This window comes from Mobula hypostoma, chromosome 18 (assembly GCF_963921235.1).
Source record: "Mobula hypostoma chromosome 18, sMobHyp1.1, whole genome shotgun sequence".
Classification (NCBI taxonomy): domain Eukaryota; kingdom Metazoa; phylum Chordata; class Chondrichthyes; order Myliobatiformes; family Myliobatidae; genus Mobula; species Mobula hypostoma.
In genome coordinates this window covers 34,106,048-34,122,824 of record NC_086114.1, presented here as the reverse complement: position 1 = coordinate 34,122,824, position 16,777 = coordinate 34,106,048, and the positions used below count along the sequence as shown (strand labels likewise).

The following is a 16,777-nucleotide window of genomic DNA, read 5'->3' as shown; positions in this document are numbered from 1 at the left end:
AGTTCAGTGGTTGGGATGGCTTTACCCATGATGGACTGGGCTGTATCCACTACTTTTTATAGGATTTTCTGTTCAAGGGCATTGCTGTTTCCATGCCAGGCTGTTTGCAGCCAGTCAATATACTCTCCACTACACATCTATAGAAGTTTATAGACATTTGTACCTGGAGCATTGCACCAGGAAAATCTTAAAATGATGCCTTGGGATTGGGCTGATTGAAACCCAACAACAGCATTTACAAGGCAGGGCTACACATAGGAAATGTTTGTTTCTGGATGCCCACAAACTTCAGATTCACCAGGGTTCCTCAATGCCACACTTGGTCAAGCACAGGCTTGATGCTGAGGGCAGAGATTCTCTCCTCACCAATTTTTAGCTTTCATTGCTGCGATTGTGTGTTGTGCAGAATTAACTTGGCAAAACCCCAAACTGTTTTTCTGAACAAGTGCACTTGACAGTAAATTCAACAACACTTTCCATCACTTGTTGATTGAGAACAGACCAATTAGAAGATTGAAAACAAGTAAAATTCGGATTACCTTCAAGGCATCGCGCAGCTCCTTGGCATCATAGTGATCAGGGGGAAGCATGAGAGCAACAATTAGTGACTCAAACTTTCCTGACAGCTCAGACTTCAGATCATCAATCAGGTCCTATAGAGCAAATGGAACAGATTAGTGCTGTGGCATGTCAGATGGAATACCTCAGACATAATGACATAAAAGACAACAAGTGATTCCACTCAGATTTTTCAGTCCAATTCTATTCTATTTTACATTCAAAAAGGATGTGCAAATGCAGTGTTTTTTGGTACTCTTCGACTGAACTACAAAAGCATCAAATTTCCCCTTTCCTCAATCCCCCCTCTCTCCATCTTTCTCTTAGGGAAGTATGATTACCACCATTTTCAAGAAATTCTTGTCACTGAAATATTTGCAAGGATTTCAGCAAGCAATATGTGCTTGGTGTAATTTGTGACAGAGGTGGGGATGAAATTATTCTATATGCAATACCCCCATTTGAGAACTGAAGGGTACCTTGGAGCACAACAGTGCTAAAATCCTCACAGATCCCCCACCCCACCATGTCCAGTCTTCCACCACCCCCCCACCTTTAACCTACAAATATTGTGTCTTAGGCTGTATCTAGCTGCAAAGACTTGAGAGCAATTAAATTCATTACAAAACTATTGGGGGTAGTGGGAAAGAATATCCTTTAAAGCAAGATGTTTGCTCATTTCAGGACCAGCTTCATGTGGAATTTTTGTTTCGTTCTTTCAGATGAAGTGCTAGGCTGCAGCTGTTCTTTATTGAAATCCCAATTGCCTCGTAAACAAAGACAGGCCAGTCCTTCACCAACAAGCCTCCAACTACAAGTATTAATCAAGTCCACAAAACAACATCTATAGTGCATTACCTCAACTATTTAGCGATGGCACATATTCTCACCACTGAAATAAGTTTCTTCAGAATTCTCTTTGGATTAACAATGCCTGGTTCTGCTATTCACAGACATTTGAAATTGAAGTGTCAAATTTTTTTTAAAAAAATCACCTCTAGTTCCTAGACCCAGTCTATTCAGCTGTTCCAACAACTGTACACATGCACAAACTCCTTATAAAATGACAAGGCAAAGTGCAGATAGCACAGTGGTTTAATTGTCCTTCTGCAAGTCCTTACCTTCCACCCCAACATTTAAATGAATACCCTTTCACAATGTCTGCAGGTTCCAACAAGATTCCATCAGCGGATGTTTATTCCCCTTCGGTACTTGGAGAATTGCTCTCATCACAACTCCCTGGTCTACTCTCCTGGCCCACATATCACACCATCCTATAGCACTTTCCTCATATAACATCCATGCAACTTCCCTTCCTTTTCCACCATCCAGGATGAAATTAGACCTACCAGGTACAGGAGTAATTCACTTTTCCTCCAAATTTAATGTACTGAATTTGGTGGTGACAATGTGTTTATTCACAATGGAGAAACCAAATGCAGATTCTGTGATTGTTTAGCTGAGCACCCATGTTTAGAATTGTAGGAGAGGCACACAGCTTTCCAGTTGCCTGCTCCTTCAACTCCACATCTCACTGACCTCTTGCACCTTTACAAAGCCCAATGCAAAGATCTCATCTATCAAGGCACATTACACCATTCAGGATTCAACAAGATTCTGTAACTGCAGGCAACTCCCTGCATCAGAACCAGCTCTTTTGTGTGTGCTTTTCTAATGGTTCAGCACAGCAACCTGCTCATGTTCCAGAGCTTTATCATTAACAAATCACAGCTGAAGCAGCACAACTACTATGCCAGTTGCCCCAATATGTCACCTCACTGCCACTGTTCCACCTATCCTTCCCCATTTGCTCTGCCACTGGAAGTGTTTGTACTCTTTCCGAGTTCTAAAAAGGCATCTCAAACCAGAAATGGTTTCTGTCTACAAGTGCTGCCTGAGCAGCTGAGGATGTCTAACTTTGTACTTCAAGACCAGTCAGCATCTGCAGTTTGATTTTCATTCTGATCATGGTTATCTTGGGCTTAATTCATTTCTTTGAAAAATACACATTTTTGAATACAATATGCTCTGACTAGATTTTTTTGCCCATTTGCATTCCTTCTGTATCTCTAAGATCACATTCCAGAGGCAAATTATTTTGCTAAATTAGGATTTGAGAAGGTCAATGCATTTCATGTTTACTAGTTAGACTTTAATAACTACAGTACCTAAAAGTCTGTCGTAGGCCATCGAAATAGTAAATGTATACATATAATCATTGCATTAAACCATGAGACATAGGAGTAGAATTAGGCCACTCGGCCCATCAAGTCTGCTCTGCCATTCCATCATAGATTTATTATCCTTTGCAACCCCATTCTCCTGCCTCCTTCCCGTAACTTTTGATACCCTGACTAACCAAGAACCAATCAACCTCTGCTTCAAATATATCCAATGATTTTGCCTCCACAACAGTCAGTGGCAATGAATTCCACAGGTTCACTACCCTCTGGCTAAAGAAATTCCTCATCTATTACAAGTGAACGTCCCTCTATTCGGAGGCTGTGCCTTCTGGTCCTAAATTCACCTCTGTTGGAAACATCCTCTTCGCATCCACACTACCTAGGCCTTTCAATATTCGATAGGTTTCAATGAGATCCACCCAGCAAATACAGGCTCAGAACTAAACACTCTACATACGTTAACCCTTTCATTCCTGGAACCATTTTCGTGAACCAGCTCAATGCCAGAATACCTTTTCGTAGATAAGGGGCCCAAAATTACTCACAATACTCCGAGTCTAGTCTGCCAGTGCCTAATAAAGACTCAGCATCACATCCTTGTTCTTGTATTCCAGTCCTCGCGAAATGAATGCTAACATTGCATTTGCCTTCCTTACCACAAACTCAACCTGCAAGTAACCCTTCAGGAGGTGCTATGCAGGATTTCCTGATTTTCTCCCCATTTAGAAAATAGTCTATGAATTTATTCCTTCTACCAAAGTACATGACTGTACGCTTCACTACATTATATTCCATCTGCCACTTCTTTGCCTATTTTTCCCAAATCTATCCAAGTCCTTCTGCAGATTCCCTGCTTCCTCAACACTACCTGCCCCTCCACCCATCTTCGTATGATCTGTAAACTTAGCCACAAAGCCACCAGTTCCATCATCCAAATCATTGACATATAACGTAAAGAGATGCATCCCAATACCGACCCCTCCAGAACACCACTTGTCACCAGCATCCAACCTGAATAGAACCTTTATTCTGACTTTCTGCCTCCTGCCAGTCAGCCAATTCTATCCAAGCTAATATCCTGCCTGTAATACCACGGGCTCTTATCTGGTTAAGCAGACTCATGTGCAGCACCTTGTCAAAGGCTTTCTGAAAATCCAAAATAACCAAAGCATTTGTATCTGTTGTAACTTTCACCTTCATGGAATTTGCTTTACACCAAGGATTACAAGTCAGTTTCCGAGTATACAAACAGGAATTCTGCAGATGCTGGAAATTCAAGCAACACACATCAAAGTTGCTGGTGAACGCAGCAGGCCAGGCAGCATCTCTAGGAAGAGGTACGGGCGACGTTTCAGGCCGAGACCCTTCATCTGCACTACCTGCCCCTCCACCCATCTTCATATGATCTGTAAACTTAGCCACAAAGCCACCAATTCCATCATTCAAATCATTGACATATAATGTAAAAAGATGCGTTCCAATACCGACCCCTCCAGAACACCACTTGTCACCAGCGTCCGACCTGAATAGAACCTTTATTCTGACTTTTTGCCTCCTGCCAGTCATCTCTAGGACTTCGTTAGTCCTGACGAAAGGTCTCGGCCTGAAACATGGACTGTACCTCTTCCTAGAGATGCTGCCTGGCCTGCTGCGTTCACCAGCAACTTTGACGTGTGTCATTCGGAGTATACAGATAGCTGTGAATCCATAGTTGGTTTTACTTTACCTTTCCAATCACAGTTTTATAGCCACAAATAATTTCCTGCCGCTGGGCATTACTTCTCTGCGTCAGTAGGTCCAATATGATATCTTCATCAGTTCCTGCCAACAATTATAACATTTTAAAATACATTTGCAAATAATTCATACCAAATAATCACTGAAAAGTCAAGATTATCAAAAAATGTATATGCATTTACATATCAGTACCTTTTGAACCACTCAAGAATTACTGTTATAAAGAGAATATGGAGATGTTTTTCAGACAGGAGCAGAGGAGCTTTAACTACTACCTGGCCTGGTTACAGTACGCCCATTCTTGACTTGCCAGAGGCTGCTTGCTTCATATTCCAATATTTACTCTCACTTGAAAGAGTGCAAATACTTTAAACTATCTTAAAGTCAACAAGTTTCCTCTGAGGCATCTGAACACCTGCTTCTAATGTGGTGAATAAAAAAAGTCTCTCCCTGCAGAAATTGTTAAAAATATTTAACTTCCATGTTGTATTCTTGGATATAATATTTATTGGGTAATTTCCACTTGGACTCCATTTTTGGAAGTGCCTACCCAGTGACAGTCTAATGGGACATTAAACCAAACAAGAAGGATGTAGGTTTAATCTCTAATCCTGAACAGATTAGCAGAGGGTCTAATTGGTTTTAAACATTCTAACAAAGCAAGTGGTTCAATACATACTACAATTTTAACTGGTCGAACTTCCTCAAAAAAAAAACAACAAACTTCAGATCAAGTTCCTACATTTTGATCCATAGTTTTGAACAACATAAATTAAGGAATTCAGGAGGGGAATTATTACCTAGAGATCAACAAGTTCCTTAAATCTCATTATATTCCCATTAATAGAAAAGATGCACTGATGGGAAATCATCCACGTGGGAAAACAGACTCTAATCAACAGAGCAAGATGCAGAGCATGGAACATAAATAAACTCTGAGTCAAACAACAACTCCTGACATAGTTCACTGTGCACAAATAAAACATTGAAAAAAATCTCTTTACCAAATCCCTTCATGGCCTTGTGAAGCGTCTCAGCATCTTGCTTGGCATCAAAACCAGGAAAGTCATAGATTGTGCCTCTGGTCTTACCCTAAGAACAGACCAACCATTAAAATGCTGCATCTCAAAGTACAATTGTGAAAAGAACACTGCAGTACACAGATTAAAGCACGCCGTTTCCAAAACCATTTGTCACAAAAAACTGTGGGTCAATTGTTTAAGCAAAATAACAAGCAGTTATAAGCCTCAGGTTACCAAGGCTTTGGGGTTAGTTTTCTTTTGTGTTTAGCCTGAGGGTGGCTATTTTTTCCCCCCAGTTTTTGTCTTGTTTTGAAGTAAATAAAAGCACCTCAATCTAGTTTTGCGACTCAAGCCATCTTGTTATTTTTCTTAAACAATTGACCCACAGTTTTTTTTGTGATATATGGTGGCAGCGGTGAGATGGCCAGTCGCAAAACTAAGCATGCTTTTAAAAAACAAACTGGGCTACAGTCTCAAAACTAGCAACTTCAGATGAAGAAAACTAACCCCAAAGCCTTGGTAACCTGAGGCTTATAACTGCTAAGCCCCTCCCCCTAGTCTTACCAAAAGCTAATTAACTCAATTATCCAATCAAAGATGGTATTCTCCACCATCAGCATTAGCTGCTGCCTCTATCTGAGACAGCTCCATGCAGCAGCTCTGTTTCAGACCCAGTCACTATTACTGCTGGGGATGAGTGTTTTACCGAGTGCGCCATGTGCCGTCCATAGTCAGTGACGGGCCTTCGTCACACCATTACAGTATATTATTCATTGGGCAACTAAAGCGTAATTACTGCGCAAGCTTCCAGATTTAAATTCATGACACACAAGACATTTTCTGCTCTCCAAAGGTGATGCAGGGCAAGTATTACATTGATGGTCACAAAATAAACAACTTCTTGATCCACTACCCTATATTGGATAATGAAAGAGCTGGTCCTACTTCTTTGAACCAGTATCAAAACAGCCTGTCTCATATGTTGTGAATTTACCTAAATAATAGACATCTGTGCAAGACTACAAAAGTTTTTTTGTTTTAAATCTTACTCCAGCTATAAACTACAGTCCTAACATTTGTAAGTTCAAGGACATTACAAAAATACAAAACCTGGAACTAGTCATGTTAATCTGCATGTGCGGGAAGAGAAACGGAATCAATATCTCAGGTCAAGAACATTTGTTAGAACTCATTTTATTTTTTATGTCAAGAACATACATGGCAAAAGCTGCAGAGGGAGGCAGATAGACAATTCTGGGATTCATGTAGACAATACGTGTTCAGAACTTCCTAACTAACAGACCTCAGATAGTCAGGATGCACAACTACTTCTTGTTCCCAATTATCCTCAACATGGGTGTTCCCCAGGGCTGTGTGCTGAGCCCACTGCTGTACGTTCTGCTCACACGACTGCACAGCCAAACACTCGATTAATCACATTGTCAAGTTCGCTGATGACACATCAGTAGTGGGATTCATCACCAACAATAATAATGAGACGGCTACAGAAAGGAGGTGGAAGAGCCAGGCAAATAACCTCTTCTCCAATGTTAACAAAATAAAGGAGATTGTTATCGACTTCAGAAGAACTTACAACACTCTCTACATTGGGGGCACAGGAGTGGAAACTGCAAACTGTTTCAAACTCCTGGACTGCACATCTTGCATAACCTCCCGTGGTCCTAAAACACATCCTACACAATCAGGAAAGCTCACCAACATCTCTACTTTCTGAGGAAGCTGAAGAGAGCTGGACCACGCACATCATTCTACAGATGCGCAGTACAGAGCTAACAAGCTGCATCACTGCATGGTATGGAAATTTCACCACAGCAGACAAGGCGGCTCTACGAGTAGCGAAAACTACCCAAAGTATTACCAACACCAGCCTACCCACCTGCAAGGACATATACACAGAAAGATGCCGGAAAGGGGCCAGTAACATTATGAAGGATCCCACCCACCCTGCTCACAAACTGTTTATCCCACTCCCATCGGGGGGGGGGGGGGGCTACGTGGCATCCACACCAGGACCACCAAACTTGAAAACAGTTACTTTGTTCAAGTAGTAAGACTAATCAACACCTTAACCTACTAACCCACCCCTCCACACCCCCAACCACCACTACTTTATCATTTCCTGCCAGTCACCTTATGTACAGACACTCCTGTGCCTGGCATCACCTTATGTACATACAATTAATGTAGGCATGGTACTTTATGTATTTGTATTTGTTGTGGTTTTTTATTATTGTGTTCTTTATCTTAAGTTTTTTTTCTGTGCTCCATCAGATCCAGGGCAGCAATCATTTCATTTTCCTTTACACTTGCGTACTGGAAATAACATCAAACAATCATTTATCTTGAACTACTCCACACCTAGAGTTAGATTTCAAAGTGGTAATAAAGCAAACAGGTCTTTAAAATATTTCAATGTAACATTGAAAATTATGTCACAAATGGGAAGTGATTGTACCACATTGTAGAATTGGACGATCAAGGTTCCCAGCCTTAAGGGGAGTGTAGTGTAAAACCCACGTTCAAATACCACCACTGTGTGGAAGAACTATTGTGCTGCTTAGGAAGGGAGACATCCTTAAAATGGCATCCAAAAAAAAATCATGAACAAGAGAAAATCTGCAGATGCTGGAAATCCAAGCAACACACTCAAAATGCTGGAGGAACTCAGCAGGCCAGGCAGCGTCTATGGAAAAAATAGCGAGTCCTATTTCAGACTACTGGCTCGGCCAAGCAAGAATCAAACTTAGCAACCAAAACTACTGGAAGAATTCAGTTATCAAGCAACGTCTGTGGAAAGAGAAACCAACTAACATTTCAGGTCAATGACCCTTCAAGAATTCCAACTGACCCAATGCCCCATTTATTTCTAATAAGCAAATAGCCCCAATTCTGTATTTTGGAGTGCATGAAACACTTGCTGGTTGGTAAAATTGTGTCAAGTCATTCAAATGCCTATTGTGGAAATTGTGAAATAACTTGTTCTCATGAGTGGGTGACGTTTTCTAATACTCCTACAGCACTACATCTGGCAACATGCAGACCTACAAGTGCTCAGCAGGTTTAACAAACCATTCCATCCTCTCTCCATTTTGGGTGTCACAATGTTAACTGGCAACTAAGTTAAAAAACTGTCAAAAAGTCCCATTCAGTTTGGGAAGCCGATTGAGCTGAAACGTGTGTATGTTGACTAGAATAAGAGTTATTGCCGCTGATATATGTCATTAAATTTGTTTATTAGCAGTACAGTGCAAGACAAAATATGACTTTCGATAAGAAAACAGTAAATCGTAAAAAAAAGGAATAGCGAGGTTGTATTCATTGACGTTCAAAAATCTGATTGCAGGGGGAAAACGCTGAAACCTAGTAAGTGAATGCAAGAGTGGTGGGTTAATGGAATGAGGTGGTCGGTATAAATTCTGCGCAACGTTAAGACGGCATTTAAACTGGTCAATGACTAACGACGGTTTAGAGAGGGATATGTACCAAATGCAGACATATAGGACTCGGTCACGTAGGCACCTTAATCGGCACGGACGAATTGGGTCGAAGGGCCCATTAACTCCGAAATCCAGTACTGGAGCTGGGAACCGCGTCCCAAGCGGCCGGAGTACAGACTCAACATCAGGAGCGCCGCGCCAATTGTTCTAACGAGCTTTAGCACGGAGTGCAGAACCCGGTGCAGGGTCGCAGGGGAGGTGGGCATGGTCAGGGCGCAGCCGACGGGACAACGGCTGGCCACTGCAGACAAGGCGGCTTGCACTGGGAAACGGGCTGCGAACGGTACGCCACCCAGAAACCGGCAATAATGCCCCGAACTGAAGCACACGGTGCAGGGAACCGGGATAACAAACAACCCCTTCTACGCAACGGACCGGCGAGAGTCGCAGTGGGATCAGCCCATTCACTTCCGCCACACCCATGCAGAGACTGAGAGCGGGCACTATTTGTGTGCATGTGATTCAGTCCAACATTTATCAGCAGCAGGTCAAGCTTCGTACCCATTTACTATAGTCGAACACTATCCCGGTTAAACATTGTACTTTTAAAACTTTACTCCAATTGCTGCACCGTACAAATCAGTTTAAAAATGTTGCACGCATATCCGTTTGGGCTCTGAAGTGAGGCCCATCGGAGGTTGCACACCGAGGGGCAGGTTCGGGTTCAAATGTGGACGCCAGGGCCACTGCTGCCCGGTGCAGAGCCCCTGAAGACCGGGCCTCTGGTCATTTATGGTAAGTTCCAGCACGAGTGCTCGGAAAAAAGCAACAGAGGGTTGTAGACTCAGTCAATTTAATCAGAGACACTAGACATCTTTCAACAAATTGTGTCTCAAAAAAGCATCTATACTTAATGACACTCTTCTCATTACTACCACCAGAGAGGTACAGGAGCCTGAAAACAGGCACTCAATGTTTCAACTACAGCTTCTTAGACTAGGAACACAATTAGTTTTGTTCTCTTCTTTCACTACTTAATTTATACATTTTTTAATTGTAAATTATTTAATGTTTTGTGGCAGTACAGTGCGATACATTTCACTACATATGATAGTCATAATCTGATTCATTAGATGTGAAAAAAAGCAATTTGAGACAGCAAACAGCACTTAAAAATTAAGCCATCTTTTCATAATACCTTAAAGTTACTGCTCCAACAAGCAAACAACTATTTTCAGTAAAGACCACAAACATCACTTTGGCTACAAACTGTTCTCTGGCCACAAACTGTTCTCTGGCCATCACTTCCATCCCTGATCATATAAGATCAACTGTTCAAACATGATAACTTCTCAATCCAGATGAACTCAAGATTCCATGAAACACACATAAAATGCTAGAGGAACACAGCAAGTCAGGCAGCATCCATGGAAAAGAGTACAGTCGATGGCTTTGTGCCAAAACCCTTCAGCAGGTCTGGAGAAAAAAAGCTTGAGTAAATTTAAAGGGCGGGGGGAGTACAAGGTGATAGGTGAAACCTGACAGGAGGAGCGATTTTCTCGTTTCAGATTCTACAAGATTATTCAACAGGGTAGCACACGAACAAAAACATACAATGCGCCTAGAGTGAAAACAAATCAAACTGTTGGAAGAACTCAATGGGCTGAGCAGCATTTGCTGAGGCAAAGGAATGTTTGACCTTTCAGGTCAAGATCCTGCAGCAGTTCAATGTGAGGGAAGATAATCAGTACAGAAGTGAAAGGGAGGAGTGAGGCTAGTTGGTAATCAGTGGGTGAGTTTGAGAATGATGAGTAGAATGGAGACAGCTTTTGCAGCAGTTTACTTTTGTTTCTGATTGCAGCATTTATAACCACTTGTTTTCCATATTTTGTTCCTACGTTGGCTCACCCATAGTTTGGTCCACTGTAGATTACAGCATGCCTTCAAAACAAAACATAGTCATCTCATGCTTGCCCATTACAAGAGTTCATACCACCTCATTCATTCAACCTTGTCCCTTTACTCTAGAAGAATCAAGTGGTCACATCTGAGCTAAGGTGACCAAATCCTTGCTCAGCCATGCAGCCCTCATAGTTCAAGTTGAACTTTTGGTCACTGAACAAGACTGAGCACCTCTCTCCTCAGTAAACAAATCATCCTGGAGCCACCCACAGTCTAGGGACAAATCAAAATCACCAGCTTGCCTTCTCTTGTTATTCTCAGCTACAAAGTCCCATGGGACAAGTAGTGCTGATGGACTATAACTCAACAATTTAAATATGACTGGAACTTCACCAGAAGTCACTACCCCTCAAAGATAAAAATATTTAGGCAATCAGCCTTTACACAATACAATTGTGTCATATTTCCAGTTTGACAGATGTTGCAATATCAGTATATCATTCCTAGGTTTACCTTATGACAGAGTTATCCTATTCCTGTTCCCTTGGTCTTTCTTGTAGCTTGAGAAATTTACTTGTATGCATTCAACTTCTTTTTCAAAGTTTTACTGAATCTGCCTAATGTTAACAATCTAGATCACAACTACTTGATTTTTTTTTAAAGTGTCTACATCACTCCCAGTTACCATTACATTCATAGAACAAAACAAAGTTGATTACTATCTTTCAGCAGCAGACATTATAATCTTGATGTTTACTCAATCTAGTCTTTCTTCCCAAGCACAATTCCTGATCCAAGATATTTCGTTAAATGGCAGACTCCCGAAAAGTCACACAAGTTCAGATTTGCCCTTTATATTCTTTTTATATTTGTTGGTTAAATCTATTAATTCCAATTCCCCTAACTGGAAGTATAGTTGGTTCTCCATAAACATTTGTCCAAAGTTTCAAAAAAAAAAACAGCTCTATGATCAGGCTTTATCCACACTTTATAGAACAAAACTGAAGATTTTTACCAGCTTGTAATCAAAAGATTCAATCCACATTTAGGTTTAAAGAAATCAGGCAGTTTTGTTTTTTTAAGTGGAAAAACATCCACAACTATCTGCAAACTGCCTAGAAAGAGTGCAAGAGCTATTAAGCAAGTAGTATTTGAGGAAACAGTAACTGTGACTTCAGTCATTTGCTGAATGAGTAATTCTATGTTTCATGACACATTGAGCATTTCATACTTCAGACCTTTAAAGTTTTGATTAAACTAGATTTAGTTGCTACATAAACATCTGAAGCGAAGAAAATCCATGATGTGGGTAATGATAAGAGGCAGGAATTCATTCTTGATTCTTATCCTAATTCTGCTCACAATTCATCTGACTGCATTGTGTACTGCCCTCATACTGAAAGGCAAAAGCAAAAACAGTTATATCTTATTAATGACAGTACTGTTAAAAACTTAAAGAATAGGTTATTAACCTCCCCCCTAAAAAAAAGATACCCAGACTGAGTTATTTTCAAAGTCATGAGCTGTTTCTCTCCAATGTTGGGAATTGGCAATCCGGAAATTGTCTTTAGGTATTTGATTGTGGAGTATTTAGGGTGTGGCCCAACCACCGGTTTCCCACCACGTTTTCCAAGCGTTCCAATTGTTAAAGTCTCTATACATAGCCCTGTTAATATTTACCGCCCGCTTCATCAGCAAACATACAACTCAGTGGTTCACTGCTAGGGCAGAGTGTAGGGAGACAGAACAGGTTTAGTAGCAACAGTGCGGCTGGAGTGAGAGATTTGCTACTGAGTGTGCGTCATCTAGTTTCTATGAGATTTAGTAAGAACAAAATCAGAAACAGACAGCCTAACTATACGCAAGCAGCCGATCAAGGGTATACTCACTATGATTTAATAGTGCTAGCATAATTATTACCATTGAAAGGAAAATAAACAGATAATTGTTAACACTGCAGCTTAGCATCACACAAGTACTTTTCTGTAACAGTTTCAAGAGAACCCTGCTTTTAAGTTAATTTATTAGTATTAATGTTGAGTGTCACCTCCATTATCACTATCCATTCAAATTAAAGTTCTCCAGCATTTTGAATGTGTTGCAAAAAAAAAGTTTCCAATTAAGGAGTGTTAATAGTGGCTACTTTGCCTGTAATAATTGCAGCTTTTTTTTTACTGAAAATGAGGTGAAGTAAAGATTGTAAAAGAGCGAGGTGTAGAAATACTACGCCTACCAATATCTGATGAATCACTGCAGAGTAGCAGTGTACAAACTGCTATTTCTGACAACTGAATTCTGGTACCACTTACCACGCCTTTGGCTGCCATAGCTCAGTAAAATATTCTGTTTTAAAACAAAAAAAAGATAATTTACTGTAGCGTCTCCACATTTCTTAAAATACTTCAATAACACATTAACATGACAAAACAAAATAGATATTAAATTTAAACCTACTATAAAAATATTTCCTGTGCGGTATACAGCTCTGAGAAACTCGGGAAAGAACCTCTGCCTTTTCTCCAAGGAAAGACTCCGGACTCTGCGTATGGATTGGAGGAGAAACTGGAAACATATTTGAATAATTTAGTCATAGAAACGAGTTAGCCTATGAGAAGCTACCAATGCAAAAGCCCAGTGGTTGCAGATAAAACCAGCACCGAATCACACTATTATTGTAAAATGATTCAGGGTGCTAAAAGGTGCAACACATTTCTGATAAAGACTAAATGATAGTATGCTATAGTTGAAACGTTTGCACCTTTACAAAAGGGAGAAGAAAATGGAAATAAGATCCTTATTTTGATTGATCTCACAAATCCCACAAAATGTTATCACCCTCTGAAATAAGTCAATGGCTCAAATCATCATATGACTTTTTATTTAATATTCTTCATTTAACAATGGAACATTTGTCTTTGAATGCTATTTTATAGAGAGAGAAAAAAAAGAGAGCAGTCACGCCGTCGCAGAATCAAATGAATCCCCCTAATGGATCCATACCGGTGTTTAGATTATGCACAAAATCCATCATATTTTCCTATACTTTCCACTTCGTAATGTATCTTTGTCTTGCTTAACTGTTGCTCATTTCTCAGATTGGGAACAAAAATAGAGTAGCAATGTTATAAGATTAGACATCCAAACTCTCTATACTGACTGTCTGAGTACAAATATCACGAAAGCAGCTACGGAGTTTTAGTCAGCTGTCTGCACTATTAAAGTGGGATGAGTAACGAAAAACCCATCTTGTTCAAGTCTTAAAGGAAGGAAATATGCTATCATTGTGTCCAAACTGGTTTATATGGAGCATAAGACCCACAACAGAGTGGTTAATTCTTAACTACCCTTTAAAATGGCCTAGCAAGCAATTAGTTGTACTAAGTTACTTACCATGCAATATAGAATAAAATTGGTTGGAATAAACCCAGCATCAACTCAAGCAATGATAAGGTAAGGTAAACCTTACCCAGTTTTCCAGGATGGTTTTCTGGGTCTGGGAAAGAGGACTCACAGACTAGTCAGATAACAACTAGATTTCTATTGTATGTCCATCTCCTAGACTCAGAGGAGGGCTGAGGTTAACTTTGTTGTAACAGCCATACAGAGGGAGACTAATGGTTTCAGAGGGGTCTAAAAGCAGGTTCAAGAACAGTTACTACCCTCAGCCATCAGGCTTTTAACAAAAGGGGATACTACATTCAACTTCACATGCCCCATCATTGAAATGTTCCCAGAACCAATGACTCTTTATCTCATTATCTCAGGTTCTCATTATTTATTGCTATTTATTTTTATTTGCATTTGCACAGTTTGTTGTCTTCATTGATCCTGTTATAGTTACTATTCTGTAGACTTGCTGACTATGCTCACAAGAAAATGAATGTTGGGGTTGTATATGGTGACATATAAGTACTTTGGTACTAAAATTTACTTTGAACTTTGGAGGATCCTAACTGGAGACATGGATGTGGCTGTGTAGATTGGCAGCTGCAATGTGTCAGAATGAAAGGAAAGCTAAAGACAATGTAGTTTGGTTGGTGAAGTTCATTGAAGAAGTCATTTTCTAAGAATGCACCTCCAAGGAAGATACAGAAATAGCCTTATCTGTGATGGAGACCATGGACATAATGAGATCATATGAGATAAAAGCACAATGAATAAGAGCATAAGTAGGTCACCCAGCCCCTCAAGTCTGCTCTGCATTTCAATAAGATTATAGCTTCAATCGTCATTGGCATCAATTCCACCCTGCTGCCTGACCTACTTAATCCTTGACCACTCGCGGCATCGAAATGTTTTTAAAAATGCAGATGCTGGGAATCTAAAATAAAAAACTGAAAATCCTGGTAATACTTCATAGGTTAGGCCAGACCTATGGGAAGAGAAATAGAGTTAATGTTTCCAGTCAAAAATCTGTCATCAAAAACAGGAAGGAGGGAAAAGAACAAAAACAACAGGAATTCTGCAGATGCTGGAAATTCAAGCAACATACATCAAAGTTGCTGGTGAACGCAGCAGGCCTGACGAAGGGTCTCGGCCTGAAACGTCGACTGCGCCTCTTCCTATAGATGCTGCCTGGCCTGCTGCGTTCACCAGCAACTTTGATATATGTTGCTAGGAGGGAAAAGAAGCTGGTCCAGTGTTGATGAGGTGGTGAATATAGATTGTTGAACTGAAACCAATGGAGAAATTATCAGAGGGTAGAAGAATATTGAAGTATGAGGAGATGGTGCATTGAGTCACGGATATTGAAATTGAAGCTGAGAAGCTACTTGCAGTAGAAACTGAGGAAATGACAGTATCTTGTTCAGAAAATGTTTACTGTACTTTGGTAGATGATAAACTGGGGGGAGGGTGGGTGGAACAAGCTGAAATGCTCAAAGGAAGAGAAGGGGTCTAAACAGGAAGGGACAGACCAAGTATGAACAGCACCACAAGTGGAATAGTTTGAATGGGGCTACACTATATGTGTGTCATTCCATTAGCAAGATGGTGAAGGCACGGTAACACAGTGGTCAGCTTTACAGTCCTTACAGACCACTGCCTGTAAGAAGTTTTTACGTTCTCCCTGTGACCATGTGGGTTTCCTCCAGGTGCTCTGGTTTCCTCCCACAGTCCAAAGACGTACTGGTTGGTAGGTTAATTGGTCACTGTAAATTGTCCAATGATTAGGCTAGGATTAAACTAGTGGGTTGCCGGGCAGCATAGCTGAAAGGGCCTATTCCGCGCTATATCTCAACAAATAATTAAATAACTAGATGGAAAGCAGAAGAGTACTGCTCAAGCAAACTGGATTTCTATTTGATACATAGGAATGCAGAGCTCCCACATGGATTCCTCAGCATAGCAAAGCCCCAAAAGACTATTGCTCAGGTCAATACTCTACCAGCAGATGTGAGGATATCAAATCAGAAACAATGGCTGGGCAGCTTTTTCCTTCCAGTTTAAAAAAAAGGAGTTGGATAAATCTCTGAATGAAACTGCTAAATGCTTTTACAGAAGCCTCAGTAGTCTTCTGTAAAATGTAAGTGAATTACACACTGCGAGATGAATACATCCCCTGATTTATGCTAACTAACGCTCAGTCAGCCGAGCTACGGAAAAATGGAGTGCTTTTCTAGGGATGGAGGAGAAATCATCACTTTGTCATCCATAATCTTCTGAACCTAGTGACCCCATGGAAAGTGCATGTGCAGAAAATATCTGACATCAAAGAGATCATGATCCAGCATCATGTTTGTTTGAATTATTGGAGAAGATCCTGATTCCGGGATAAACCCTCGAAAGTGGCTGAACAATGTACAGTGTTTGTGTTTTCCTACATTTAGATCTAATAAAAGTGTGAGAACTGTAAATAAATAATGTGATATCTTGTTCAAAGCTAGTTCTTCAAGTTATGTAAATCAGTAGCACCAAG

General features: G+C 40.5%; 1 protein-coding gene across 1 annotated transcript in view; it reads right to left on the bottom strand.

Moving 5' to 3' along the window:
• Positions 1–13,421, bottom strand: part of LOC134358450 (annexin A5-like) — a 29,802-nt gene extending 16,381 nt beyond the window's left edge. Inside the window, exons 1-5 of the mRNA XM_063070688.1 lie at positions 13,315–13,421; positions 13,170–13,203; positions 5,483–5,570; positions 4,468–4,562; positions 540–653 (exon numbers count right to left, since the gene is read on the bottom strand). Of these exons, the coding sequence (XP_062926758.1) occupies positions 540–653; positions 4,468–4,562; positions 5,483–5,570; positions 13,170–13,187 (315 nt within the window). The 5' untranslated portion in view covers positions 13,188–13,203; positions 13,315–13,421. The remainder of the gene's footprint in view (positions 1–539; positions 654–4,467; positions 4,563–5,482; positions 5,571–13,169; positions 13,204–13,314) is intronic.
• Between the last annotated feature and the right edge of the window lie 3,356 nt (positions 13,422–16,777).